Below are 12796 nucleotides of genomic sequence, written 5' to 3' on the forward strand. Positions count from 1 at the left end.
ACCCATTGGAAGAGGAGAAAAGTGACAGGCATGTCTCTATTTTATCCATAGATTTAAAAGAATTTTTGTAGCAGGAAAGCCACAGTGGTCTCAGAAACCTTGGTTACACATAATTTCTACCAGTACATAATGATGAATCCAAGGAGAATGTAGACTTTGACTGACAGAGGGGTTGAGAATGTGGCTCAAACCTTCTGGGGGAAAAAGGGGATGGGAGATGTCTGGAGGGTGGACCAAGCCTACACCAAAATCATCTTGGACTTTCACAAAAAAGCTGAAATTCATCCCTGTGTTCTTAGAAGGAGTAGTGGTGCTCTCCAAGGGGCGGTGGAGGGGGGGAATTCAATTTGCACAAATATGAGAGAACAGAAAAGTTTTATTAAAATAACAATAAGCAAACAATTCATCTGCATGGGGCAGCTGTTAGTTTCACAGGAAAAGGAGAGAACTGGTTATTCAGCAAACTGGTTGTTGTTGGTCGAAGATTTCCTACAGATACATCTGAATACACCAAGCATTATTCTCTTATCTGTTGAATATCTTTTGGGACTTTTGGCATTTCAAGTAGTTGAGTTCTGAAAAATCTATTTGCCAGAGAACTCTTTGTTCATAATGGTCAGTTGATAAGGAACATTTTGAGGCCTTCAGTAAAATTGTAAGTGAACAAATTTTCACTCATCTAGAAGGATTTCTATCAGTACCTCCTTCTGTAAGCTTAACTAAAGGAAAGAATCGATCTTTCTAATAAACTAAAAGGGTAAGATGATCAGCGCCATCTAAAGACAAAATAAGTGAGAAAAGCTGTAGGGGAAGATCACCCACCAATCTAGAAAGAATCTAGAGGAGAAATCTCGTCTAGGGATAAAGAGAGAAAGCTCGGGGGCATCTTCTTTGGTCTCCTGCATTCTCTGTCTTGGTGTCTCTGAGAAAGAATTCACAAATAGGGAGCATCAATACTTTCTGCTTCAGAGTTTCACAAGTTGAGAATTTATCCCTTCCCTGTTAAATCAATCAAACATATACCAATTATCAATAGTGAGCTTACTCTCCTTAGCCCTGAGAGTCTCAGAGAAAAAGGAGAATTCTCTGAGTTACATGGGGCAGGACCACCCGAAAATATGCAGGAAATATAGACATATTTTCATGAAGTTTAATCCTTAAACAGAGAAAAAAAACCTCGTAACACATTAAGGATGATTTCAAGTATCTTATCCTGACTCAAAACATCTTCTCTGGCTGTTTGCTGCCTTGAAACCCAGTAAGCTTCCCTTTCTGCCAATTGCATTTCCATTTCCACCTTCCGCTTTTGCTGTTCTAGTTCATCCTTCAGCTTTCTGATTTCCTCTTCGAACTCCTGCTTTATCTGAGCTTTCGCTCTCTCAAGCTCTGCTCTGTAATATTCTTGTAACACTTGGGTTTGCTTCTGAATCTCCTCCTCGGTCTTCTGATACCGGCTATTCGTGTAGTATCTCCCCTTGCACTTGTCCACCATATCCTGGACCAGGGTCAGCAGCTGCTCCCTCTGGTCCTCCTGCTCAGCTCCTGTGGCCTTGTTGTTGAAAACACAGTAGCGACCTCTGAACTTGTGAATCAGCTCTTGGATGGCTGTAGGAGCTTGCTTTAAGTAATCACGGAAATCCATGCCATCTAAGTCATCTTTCCGGGTGAATAAGAGAATCATGTGTTCCCTAGCACTCTCTCCAAACATCGTCAGGATCTTCTCTGTGGCTTTCTGGCCTTCGGGTGTGTAACGGCCCAGTGGGATGACCAGGAGCAGAGCATGAGGCCCCGGGGAGGTCAGCACCATGCAGCGGGTAATCTCCTTGACAGTCTCAGCATCTGGGGCCTCCGTGTCAAAAAGGCCAGGTGTGTCCACGACGACAACTTCTCTCCCCTTCCAGGTGCTGCTTCCTTTCTCACAGTGCTTGGTGATGGATACAGCCGAAAAGCTAGACAGAAACACTTTCTTTCTGAGGATGTTGTTTCCTGTTGCACTTTTTCCTGCCCCAGTCTTACCCACTAAGACAAGTCTCAGCTGGAAATCTCCGGAGTTTGCAAGCCCTGGAACATAAGGAAACAGAAGATCCAGTGTTTGAATGAACTTCAAATGTCTCCCCTGCAAGGCTCTGGCCCACTGAATAAATATTCAACCCTGAGTATTCATTGAAAAGACTGATGCTGAAGCTGAAGCTCCAATACTTTGGCCACCTGATGCAAAGAGCAGACTCACTGGAAAAGATTCTGATGCTGGGAAAGGTTGAAGGCAAAAGGAGAAGGGGGTGGCAGAGGATAAAATGGCTAGACAGCATCACCAAATCAATGGACATGAATTTGAGCAAACTCCAGGAGAGAGTGGAGGACAGAGGAACCTGGCAAGCTGCACTCCATGGGCATGACTTAGCAACTGAACAGGAATAAAAACAGATATTTTTCAGGATCCCTTTCAGCTCTTACTTTGACCTTGTGAAAGCAAACAGCTCATAGAGGAGGAAACAGTGTGATTAAGAAGAGGACTCTGAGTTGCTGCCAGTAGCTGTTCTTCATAAGATAGGAGGTAACACAAAATTGACTATGCATATTGAGGTAACACAAAATTGACTATGCATATTCTACTTCCTAGGAAAGTTGAAAGTTAATATCAGAGCAGTAGAGCACAACAATTGAAACCTGAATTTAAACACCAAATCTTCTACCAGCTCTTTCTGTGCTGGTATTCAGCAAGTCTCTGCATATCTCTGCAATGTCAAAGTCCTCTGGATTTGTCAGGCATAGACCCAGGACCAGAGGGAAGGCAACTGACAATCACACGTGAAAGCTTGTTTTTCCGAGAAGGCAAACTTTACTGTCGGGCCCTTGAACTTAAGGGTCTGATTCCTGCACGAGGAATTCTATGTTATATTTACCCATTTCTGCTTTGAGACAATGCCTACATTATCCCATGTACAACATCATAGACACTGTTACCAACTCCAGTTTATTTTCAGAGCCATCACCATTCACCCAGGTCCTCAGACTGGAAAGCTAGGAGTCACCCTTGACTCCCCTCTGTCCCCATTTTCCAGACCCAACCCATCAGCATGTTCTCTTGGTTCCAAATCTGTTCGCCTGTCTCTGGTTTGAAGATCATCATTCCAGTCCAGATTCCACCACCACCCCTGCCTCAGCAGTCTCCTAACAGGTGTCTCCACTTCTGCTTTGTTCCTTTCAGTCTATTCTGTGAGGTGGGCTAACCTTGAAAAAATATCAGTCAAATAGGACCAGGAACTTGCAAAAACCCCTCCTGTGATGTCCACAAAAATCTGTAGTTAATCTCCATCTCCCACACACTTTCTGATGAAGTGTTTGCTGCTCCCTGAATCCCTAAGGCAGAGTTTTCCCCATTTCAGAACCAGAATCCTGGGATAAAAGAAGTAAATTTCCCAGTGCTGCAAACAGTGGATATGGGATGGCTAAGATTTATCTGAGACAAAATGTACATAAGAATTCAGAGTATTCTTAATAGTTAGCTTCACAGTAGAAACTTCAACCTAAGGAGATCCCAGGGCATTGGTTGGCCTTAGAGAGAGGGTGTAGGAAATTCATGGCATGACAGTGAAAATGCACCAAGGCCAGTGCCAACACCATAACCATTGGCCAGTGCTGATAATGAATGGATGGCAACCTCTGAAGATGGCAGCCATAGCCACGAAGGAGTCCATCTCTGCACTCGTGCCTCTTGGGAAGGTGGATTCTCAGCTCCTCTCATCAGGATGCTGAGTCTGTTTCTCCAACCCTTCAGTCTGACTGTGCCATGTGACTTGCTTTGGACCATAGGGTCATGGAAACATGGTTAAGCAGAGAATCCGAAAGCACTGACACATTGTGCTTGGCCTTCTCTCTGATTTTTGGAACCCTACACCTGCCCTGGACTAGCCTACTTGATGAGGGACACGAGGCCCTGTTACCCTGTCTGCCTGGCCAACCCAGAGCTTGCTGACCACCAGACACATCTGTGAGGCTATCCAAGATTCTTGTGTTGCGTCCTGAACCACCAGCCGAGCACCCACACATGAGTCAGTCTGGCTGAGATTAGCCAGGTGGGTCCAGACCCAAGCACAGCCCAAATGAGTGACCCTCAAAATTAAGAGTCAAGTAAATTGTTGCTGTTTTAGGTTCCTAAATTGCAGAGTGATTTGCTGAACCAGCAAAAGCTCAAATGATAGAGTCTATTCCTAGGACAAAGGGGTAGAGGGAGGGTTATATGAGAAAGGGAGTGATCAGTCTGTTGAGTGTGTTGCTTAGAGGGAGGCCACCGGGAGCAAGGAAATTGGGGGCCTGAATGAGGCATTGATCACCCGCATGTTCCTTCTTCCCAGTCCTCTCGGGCTGAAGAGAGGGGCAGAGAAACCACCTGGGAGGCCACAACCCCTGATTCGTGTGCCCACATGGCAGGAAGTAGCAAGTAAGAAACCTCATCAAGCCCGGGAGCAGTCAGGGTACTGGAACTCTCCTCCTGCTCGCTGTTAAGCTACATCACAAGGAGGATGCAGAGAGGGTGGAGAGAGTGAGAGAGCAGAGCAAATGAGGGGAAACTGAGAAATGTGGTTGAAGATGTTTTGCTCTTGTACAGGTTGGCTGGATGACAGGGCAGGAGAGTCCCAGCCCTCCCCACCAAGCCTGGCTGCCCTTCTCAAGCAGCGTCTCACCGTGGCTGGTCCTGGGGTCGCTGAGGTACTGGGCTGCCATTGTGGTTTGGATTCCTGGGAATAAAGAGACAGAACTATGTTATGTCAGGGAAATGCAGAACAAACGGGAAACATTGACCTCCTGTAAACAACATCTTCTCTTTATTCATAAACTTGCTAGTTGATCTCTCTTCTATTTCTCAATACTTAATTCTGCTCTCAGTCTCATTTTCAGACTGCCAAACTTCTTTACACAGATGTTAGTGCTTCAGGTGCTTCCTTGGCACTGGTTCTGGGTGCCCTTCCCTCCTCTATTCAATTACTACTCTGAGTGCCATTTATATGTAGTCTGCAGCCTGGACCCTTCCCAGTGTTACAACCTTTTCTATCCCAGTCAGATTCTCCATTTGGCAATTTTGTGGGCATCCCAAACCTATTTGGACAACATGAAACCCTGACTTTCATCCCCAGCCTGGTTCGAATTTCAGTAAGTGGCATCACAAAATGGCTCATGAAGAACCTTGGGGTCATCTCTAAAACACTTCTTTCCTCACTTGCTTACAGTCCATCACCAAATCCTATAGATTTTAATTCCCCAAATGAAAAATTATCCTTTTCTCCCCATCTCCATGTGAGTCCAATCCTATCGTTTGATTGCACTGTAGTAGGCTCCCAGATGATACTGTATCTTCAATCCCCCCTCTACTCAATAGTCAGATGCCTTTTTAAAATTTATGATCAAAGGATAATTGCTTTACAGCATTGGGTTGGTTTCTACCAAACATCAACATGAATCAGTCATAGGTTTACCATGTTCGCTCCCACTTGAACATCCCTCCCACCTCCCTCCACATCCTGCCCCTCTAGGTTGTTACTGAGCCCTGTTTTCAGGTCCCTGAGTCATACAGCAAATTCCCATTGGCTACTTATTTTATATATGGTAATTATATTTCCATGGTCCTCTCTCTATACATAGTCAGATGCCTTTTTGATATTTGGCTTTTTTTCTCATTTAGATTTTCTAATGGATTGCTTTTTTTTTTTTTTTTTTCAAATAGTTGAAAGCCCTTGGAATGATCCCAAAGGCCTTGCACGATCAATTTCTCTCTCAAAAAGCTTTAATCATACTGGCCTCCTCAGTGTGCCCTGAATCCTCTAAGCTCCCCCCAACTCCTAGATCTTTGAGGAGCACTTACCCCTCCCCAGAGCACTCCCACCCCCACCCAATGGCCAACTGGTTTCTGCTCAGCGCTGAGGCCTCAGTGTTTTGTTATTTCTCCAGAGGGGTCTCTCCACCCACATCATCAACCAACAAGACAGGTTTTGTTCTAACTACACCCAAGAGTTTCTATAGAATACATACCACGATAGGAAGTGGTTTGATTTTTTTTTACTGTCTCCTTGTAGACTGCTAGCTTTGTGATGGTGAACCGTCTGTGTCTTGCATACCCCCTTGTTCCTGAGGAAAAAAGCACAGTATTGGACAAAGCATGGATCTCAAAAAATGTTTGTTTAATAAATTAATTGATTAAAAAATACCCCACTGTTTCTTGCCTCCTCTGTGACTGAGCTTTATATCTTGCTTGCATCTGACTGTGAAAAAACTTATCTTTTCCTTATTAAAAACACATTGCTCTTGAAACATGACATTACATTTTAGATGTTTTATTTTCTCACTACATTCTAAGGTTGGGCAATGGAGAAAGCCATTTGAAGAATTCTTAGCAGAGCAGATTTTAACTAGAACAGGCTGAAAATGCTATTTGCTAAAGATAGAGTCATCTGGTAGAAATGCATCAAATACAAATCTGAAACACTTTCTTTTGAAAGTTGATTAGGAATAAGAGTAGGAAACAGCTTCTTATAAACTGGGAGGTGAAATCACAGAATTTTAAAGAATAAGCTTTGTTCATAAAGCTGATGTTGGTTGTGGATGTTAGGAGAAGGAGTAACATACCCGAAATAGGAACACGCAAGGTTAGGGTTATTTCTTAAAGTCTGCTGTCCAGTCTGTGGACTCTGTCTTCAGCATTCTTTAATGCTGTTCTGTTTATCCTAGTTCAGATACTAAACCAGAGGACTGACGTTGTCTACACACTGACACTAGATGGCTGGATTCTCCTCCTACTGTTTAAGGAACAGGCATCAGTTGGTCCCCTGCTCCTCCTGAATGGTAGACAGTAATATGGGTTGGCGTCTCCCTCCTCCTGTCTTCTAAAAGCTTCTCTTCTCCAACTAGAGGTGAGGCCCAGGAAGAGGCTGTCCCTGAGGACGCAGGTCCAAAGGGGCAGCTCTGAGCAGAGAGTTAACTGGGTAACAGACTCACTGGTCCTGCTCTGTGTGCTGGTTTTGCAACAGGGGAAGTGCTGAGCTGTGCCTCTTACATCCCCTCGAGCTCTTCTCACCACCAGCTTCCCACAGAATGAATTCTGTCTGCTTGGTCAATGCTAATCCTGAAAACTTCAAGTTTTCTTATAAATTTTATGAATGGTGAGAGGAATCATTTGTTTGCACAAGAATCCTCTGAGCCATCACCATGGAAAGAGGCATCAATTTGTAGGGCTCAGCCTTCAAAACAGATTACAGCCTAAAACAGCAAAGAGAAACCCAATGAGAAATATATTCTGAGAGCAAGTTTGCAAGGAGGTTTAAGATATAGATCCAGGGGAGGAGTCCCCGTCCATCAGATCACACAATTCCCTCCCTCCCTCTCACTCCCACAAACACACCTCTTCCCTTACCTAGAAAATCTGGGGCCTGCTCCCTTCTCTTACTTTGAAGACAAGGCTGAACCAGGAGGTGATGCAAAGCTATTAAAAGGAGGAGGCAGGAGGAGACAGGAAGTGAGGGCGGAGCCATCCAAACTCTTGCAAAAGACCTGCTGCCCCTGTGATCATCTAGGAGAGTTAGAACTCTTTGCGAAGATGAAACTGTTTTGTGTGGTTCCGTAAGGTTGCCCTGAGCCACATGGGTTATTGAGCTCATGAAATGTAAGAAGTGTAATTGAAGAACTGAATTTTACTTTTTATTCCAAATTGTTTAATTGAAAGTTACAGTTGAATGGCCACACGTGCCTAGTCACTACCATATTAGGCCATGCAGAGAGTAGTACAAAAGGGAGGGAAACAAGATGGGGCATGCTGTGAAAGTTGAGAAAAAACTACTGGGTCAAAATCAGAGTGCTGACGCTCAGAGTCTGGCCAAGATGGCAGGGCAGGAAGACCCTGAGCGCAACTCCTCCTATGGGCACGCCAGAATTATAAGCATCTAGAAAATAACTATGATCTAAGAAGTAGTAGAAAAGATTTACCACAGCTAAAGGTAAAAAGAAGGAACCACAACAAGACAGATAGGAGGGAGTAAGGTCAAGACCCACATCCCTAGGTAGGCGACTTGCAAATGGGAAGATAATCAGAACAACAGAGGTTTTCCCCAAGGAGCAAGGGATTGGGCCCCACTTCTGGCTCCCCAGAGAGGGGGGGTCCTGTAGAAGAAAGGTGAGCCACCAAAATATCTGACTTTGTTATATCATTGTTAAGTTGTGTCTGGCTCTTTGTGACCCCATGGACTGTAGTCCGCCAGGCTCCTCTGTCCATGGGATTCTCCAGGCAAGAATCCTGGAGTGGGTAACCATTCCCTGCTCTGGGGGACCTTCCTGACCCAGGGATCGAATGCACGTGTTCTGCATTGTGGGCAGATTCTTTACAACTGAGCCACCTGAGAAGCCCCAAAACATGCAACTTTGAAGGCTACAGGGCTTACACATGGGAGAGCGAGAAGGCATGGAAAGCAGAGAGCCCACTCTCAAAGGGCATGGACAAAATCTCTCATGCTCTGAGACCCAGTGCAGAAGCAGTGATATGACAGGAGCCTGAGGGAGACCCACTTGCTGATCTTAGAGAGCCGCCTAGAGAGGCAAGAGGCAACTGTATATATATATATGTTCATGGATTGGAAGAATCAATATTGTGAAAATGTCTGTCTTGATACTGTTCTATACTATCCAAAGTTATCTACAGACTCAATGCAATTTCTATCAAGTAACCAATGGCATTTCTCACAGAATTAGAACACAAAATTTTACTATTTGTATGGGAACACAAATGACCCTGGATAGCTAAAACGATCTTGCCAATAAAATGAACAACATGGAAGAAGTGGACAAATTCTAGGAAAGGTACAATCTCCCAACAGTGAACCAGGAAAAAATCAAATATATGAATACACCAATAACCAGTTCTATAGTCTCCCTATTGTGAAATCTAACCCAGTCTCCCACTTGACAGGTGGCGATACTGGTAACAATCCACCTGCAATGCAGGAGACCCAGGTTGAGAAGATCCCCTGGAAAAGGAAATGGCTACCCACTACAGTATTCTGGCCTGGAGAATTCCATGGACTGTAGAGTCCATGGGTTCACAAAGACTCGGATACAACCGAGGGACTTTCACTTTCACAATAACTAATCATGAAACTGAATGTGTTATTCAGACCAAGAAACAAAGTCTAGGACCAGATGGCTTCACAAGTGAGTTCTACCAAACATTTATGAAAATGTTAACAGTTATCTTTCTCAAATGATTTTAAAAAATTGCAGAGGAAGAAATACTTCTGAACTCACATCTGAGGCCAGTATCACTCTGATATCAAAATCAGAAAAGATAACACACAAAAAGAAAAGTATAGGCCAATATCACTGATGAACATATATGCAAATGTCCTCAACAAAATATTGACACACCGTGCTGGGCTTTCACTCTAGAGTCACCTTCTGCATCTCTCAGATGGTGCCTGCAAGCCACTCCCCTACCCTGCCTGGCTGGGCCCTCCTCTTCCAGGGACCAGGCAATGGGTGGGCAAGGGGTCGATGGGTTAAAGGGACGCTGGCCTGGAGGTAGGCTGCCTCTGCCCACAGCACCTTATCCCCTCAGTCCCGCCAGGGTGGAAGATGCTCCTTGAAGGCAGGTTGTGTGTGGGTGGCCCAGAATCAAGCAGTTGGGAAAAGTTTCTTGACCCAGAAATCACAGAGAGCTATTCCAAAGTAGAAGGAATGCACTCAAACTAGCTTGGCCTGAAGGTAGAAAGTGAGAAGAGGGTCCTTCACCAGTTGCATTGAGAAATGAAGAGCTCCTGTGTGAATTCGCCAATCTGATTTCTTGCTCAGGGAGGCTGGAACATCTATCTCCAGAAATGTCTTTGAAAAATAAAAACCAAGATAACCTTTCATCTGAGGACTCTGTTAAAGGAAATAAACAATGCAGGTCTCCATGTAGGATCCCCCTGGAGCATGAAGAGGAATCACATAACAACTTTCAGCAATTTGAGACCAATGATCATAGCAGACCTCATCCTAGGGCCCACTTGGAGCCTTAAGAGAAACCAGATACTAACTTCAGGCAATTTGTCACAAAACCTACAGTTTCCAGTGCAATCCAACCAAACCCCAAAATATCATTTTTGGTTTCCTTCCTGTTTTGCAGTGGCTCCCAAAATGCAATCTGGAGGAAAACATTTTAGGGGATGTGATGTCTGTCTTGATTGTGGGCATCTTGTTGGTGCCCCAGCCCACTGCTTATTCTCTCTCGCCTGGCCAGGAACATATCCATGGTCTACACACATCTTTTGTCGGCTTCATTTACTTCCTTTTGGGGACCTCCATCACATCTCTGTGGGCATTTTGCAGTGTTGTGCCTTATGATCAGTCAGCTGTAGTTGACTGACAACTGTACGGAACTGTCTATGACGCTGCCCATGTTGCGCCTTCTTTGGGAGTGGTTTCAGGTGGGAGCACATTATTAAGCCAGACATCAGGCAAGATATGTAACACAAGTAGCTATGACATTATAGTTGACAGTACGGTAACCTCGAAGGTTGAAGTGTATCAGGCAGCCATGGGCTCTATCAAGCGGGCTTTGTTTCAGTCTATCTCTCAGATGCCTTGCTGAGGGGATTTGTCACCTGTGCCTCCTTCACAGCTGATACATCTCAGGCCAAGTATCTCCCTGGACTCAGACTCCGTTGGAGTAATGGCGGGGATCATTCATTACTGAAAGTGAAAGTGTCAGAAGCTCAGTCATGTCCGACTCTTTGTGACCCCACGGACTGTAGCCTACCAGGCTTCTCTGTCCATGAAACTTCTTCAGGCAAGAATACTGGAGTGGGTTGCCATGCCCTCCTCCAGGGGATCTTCCTGACCCAGGGATACAGCCCATGTCTCTTAAGTCTCCTGCATTGGCAGGCACATTCTTTACCACTAGTGCCACCTGGAAAGCCAGATCTCTGGAGAGCCCTATGTAAATTTAAGAATCTGCCCAAGATGTGGGGCTTTCCTGGAAGCTCAGCTGGTAAAGGATCCTCCTGTGATGCAGGAGACTCCTATTCGATCCCTGGGTTGGAAGATCCCCTGGAGAAGGGAATGGCTACCCACTCTAGTATCCTGGCCTAGAGAATTCCGTGGATGATGTGGAGAATTAGCTGAATGGATACAGTTATCTCATTTGGTACTGCGATGTCCTCTGAACTAAGTACTGAAATAGGCCTGCTTATTGGGGTTGGTTTTTCTATGTTTTGGCTCATCCTCTACACTCAGAAGTAAGACTTCACTGCTTGGCCCAACAAAAGAGCCTGAAATCTTTGAATCCATGTCTGCCTACAAGACCTATCAGGCTAAGTCAGCCATCAAGGTTGTCCACTTTGAATCCGCTCTCTATTACATGAACAGAGAATATTTTAAATCTTCTTTATAAACTTCCCCATCCCCCAATCCAGTCTTAGTAACTTCAGTTCAGTTCAGTCGCTCAGTCGCGTCCTACTCTTTGCAACCTCATGGACTGCAGCTCGCCAGGCCTCCCTGTCCATCACCAAATCCCAGAGCTTGCTGAAACTCATGTCCGTTGAGCCGGTGATGCCATCCAATCATTTCATAGGCAGCTCAGAAGAAGGTAGCAAAGAAAAAGATCAAAAGGGAAATAGCCGCTCTCACTGGAATCCAGGATGAAGTTTCAGTGCGACTTTCCCATGACTCCTTAGAATTCCACACCATTGTGATTGACTGCTGTGCAGCACAGCTTTTAGATCCAGCAGGGATCCACATGATGAAAGAAGTTCTCAGGGTTCATGAGGCCATTGGCATCCAGGTTCTGCTGGCTAAGTGCAATCCCTCTGTGAGGGACTCCCTGGCCCAGGGAGAGTGCTGGAGAAATGAAGAGGAAAATCTCTTTTACAGTGCATGTGAGGCATGACTTTTGTAGAAGACTCTCAAAATTTGAAAGATGTGTATGTTCCTAATGGTCTGAGCTTTTCCAGTGATTGAGAGTAGATGGAAGGGAGGAGTACTGTCTAGCCAGTTGTTTAAAATTTCAGGTGTGCAGCATTTTGTACCGTGGACCTGGAAATTGTCACACCCCCCTGCTCCCCGGGAGATGTTGGCCTTTTGGCTGGACAGAACTGTTCCTTTGAAGCTGATGGCCATCGTCAGTACATAAATGCAGCAGAGCTTTTAGTTAGGCAGAATCAAAAAGAAGAAACTACCGAGGTTTTCAGCTTTCTTGCACATATGGAATTAAATGAGTATCTGTTGAATTGAACTGTAGTTCAGTTCAGTGGCTCAGTCGTGTCTGACTCTTTGCCACCCCATGAACTGCAGCATGCCAGCCTCCCTGTCCATCACCAACTCCCGGAGTTCACTCAAACTCACGTCCATCAAGTCGGTGATGCCATCCAGGCATCTCATCCTCTGTCATCCCCTTTTCCTCCTGCCCCCAAATCCCTCCCAGCATCAGAGTCTGTTCCAATGAGTCAACTCTTCGCATGACCAAAGTACTGGAGTTTTAGCTTTAGCATCATTCCTTCCATAGAACATCTAGGACTGATCTCCTTTAGAATGGACTGGTTGGATCTCGTTGCAGTCCAAGGGACTCTTAAGAGTCTTCTCCAACTGTAGAGTAGCTCCCAAATTTAATGACCATCTTCTTTTAGGAGATAAGCATCTGGACTCTTCCTTCCTCGGGAGGTGAAGGGGTAGAGATGGCATTTACATGAGAAGTACTGGAGCCTGTCCCAGGGCTCCCTAGAGAGGGAGTAGAAAGGAAATAGGGAAAGAATACTGTGTCTGCTCCTGTAAGAGCAGGTCA

At 45.1% G+C, this 12796-nt stretch overlaps 1 protein-coding gene and 1 pseudogene across 6 annotated transcripts in view; one reads left to right on the forward strand and one right to left on the reverse strand.

The window, feature by feature from the left end:
• Window positions 1-358: 358 nt before the first annotated feature.
• The window catches only part of LOC101105810 (GTPase IMAP family member 4-like), a 52171-nt gene continuing 39733 nt past the window's right edge, over window positions 359-12796 (reverse strand). For 2 of the 6 annotated variants that reach the window (XM_042249247.1, XM_042249248.1), the window contains exons 2-4: window positions 6028-6123; window positions 4686-4739; window positions 359-2061 (exon numbers count right to left, since the gene is read on the reverse strand). In XM_042249247.1, the coding sequence (XP_042105181.1) occupies window positions 1151-2061; window positions 4686-4725 (951 nt within the window). In that variant the 5' untranslated portion in view covers window positions 4726-4739; window positions 6028-6123 and the 3' untranslated portion in view covers window positions 359-1150. The other 4 variants (XM_042249244.1, XM_027968988.2, XM_042249245.1 and 1 more) reach the window with 4 other exon arrangements.
• LOC101122845 (sulfate transporter-like) lies at window positions 9855-11905 on the forward strand (annotated as a pseudogene).

This window comes from Ovis aries, chromosome 4 (assembly GCF_016772045.2).
Source record: "Ovis aries strain OAR_USU_Benz2616 breed Rambouillet chromosome 4, ARS-UI_Ramb_v3.0, whole genome shotgun sequence".
NCBI lineage: Eukaryota > Metazoa > Chordata > Mammalia > Artiodactyla > Bovidae > Ovis > Ovis aries.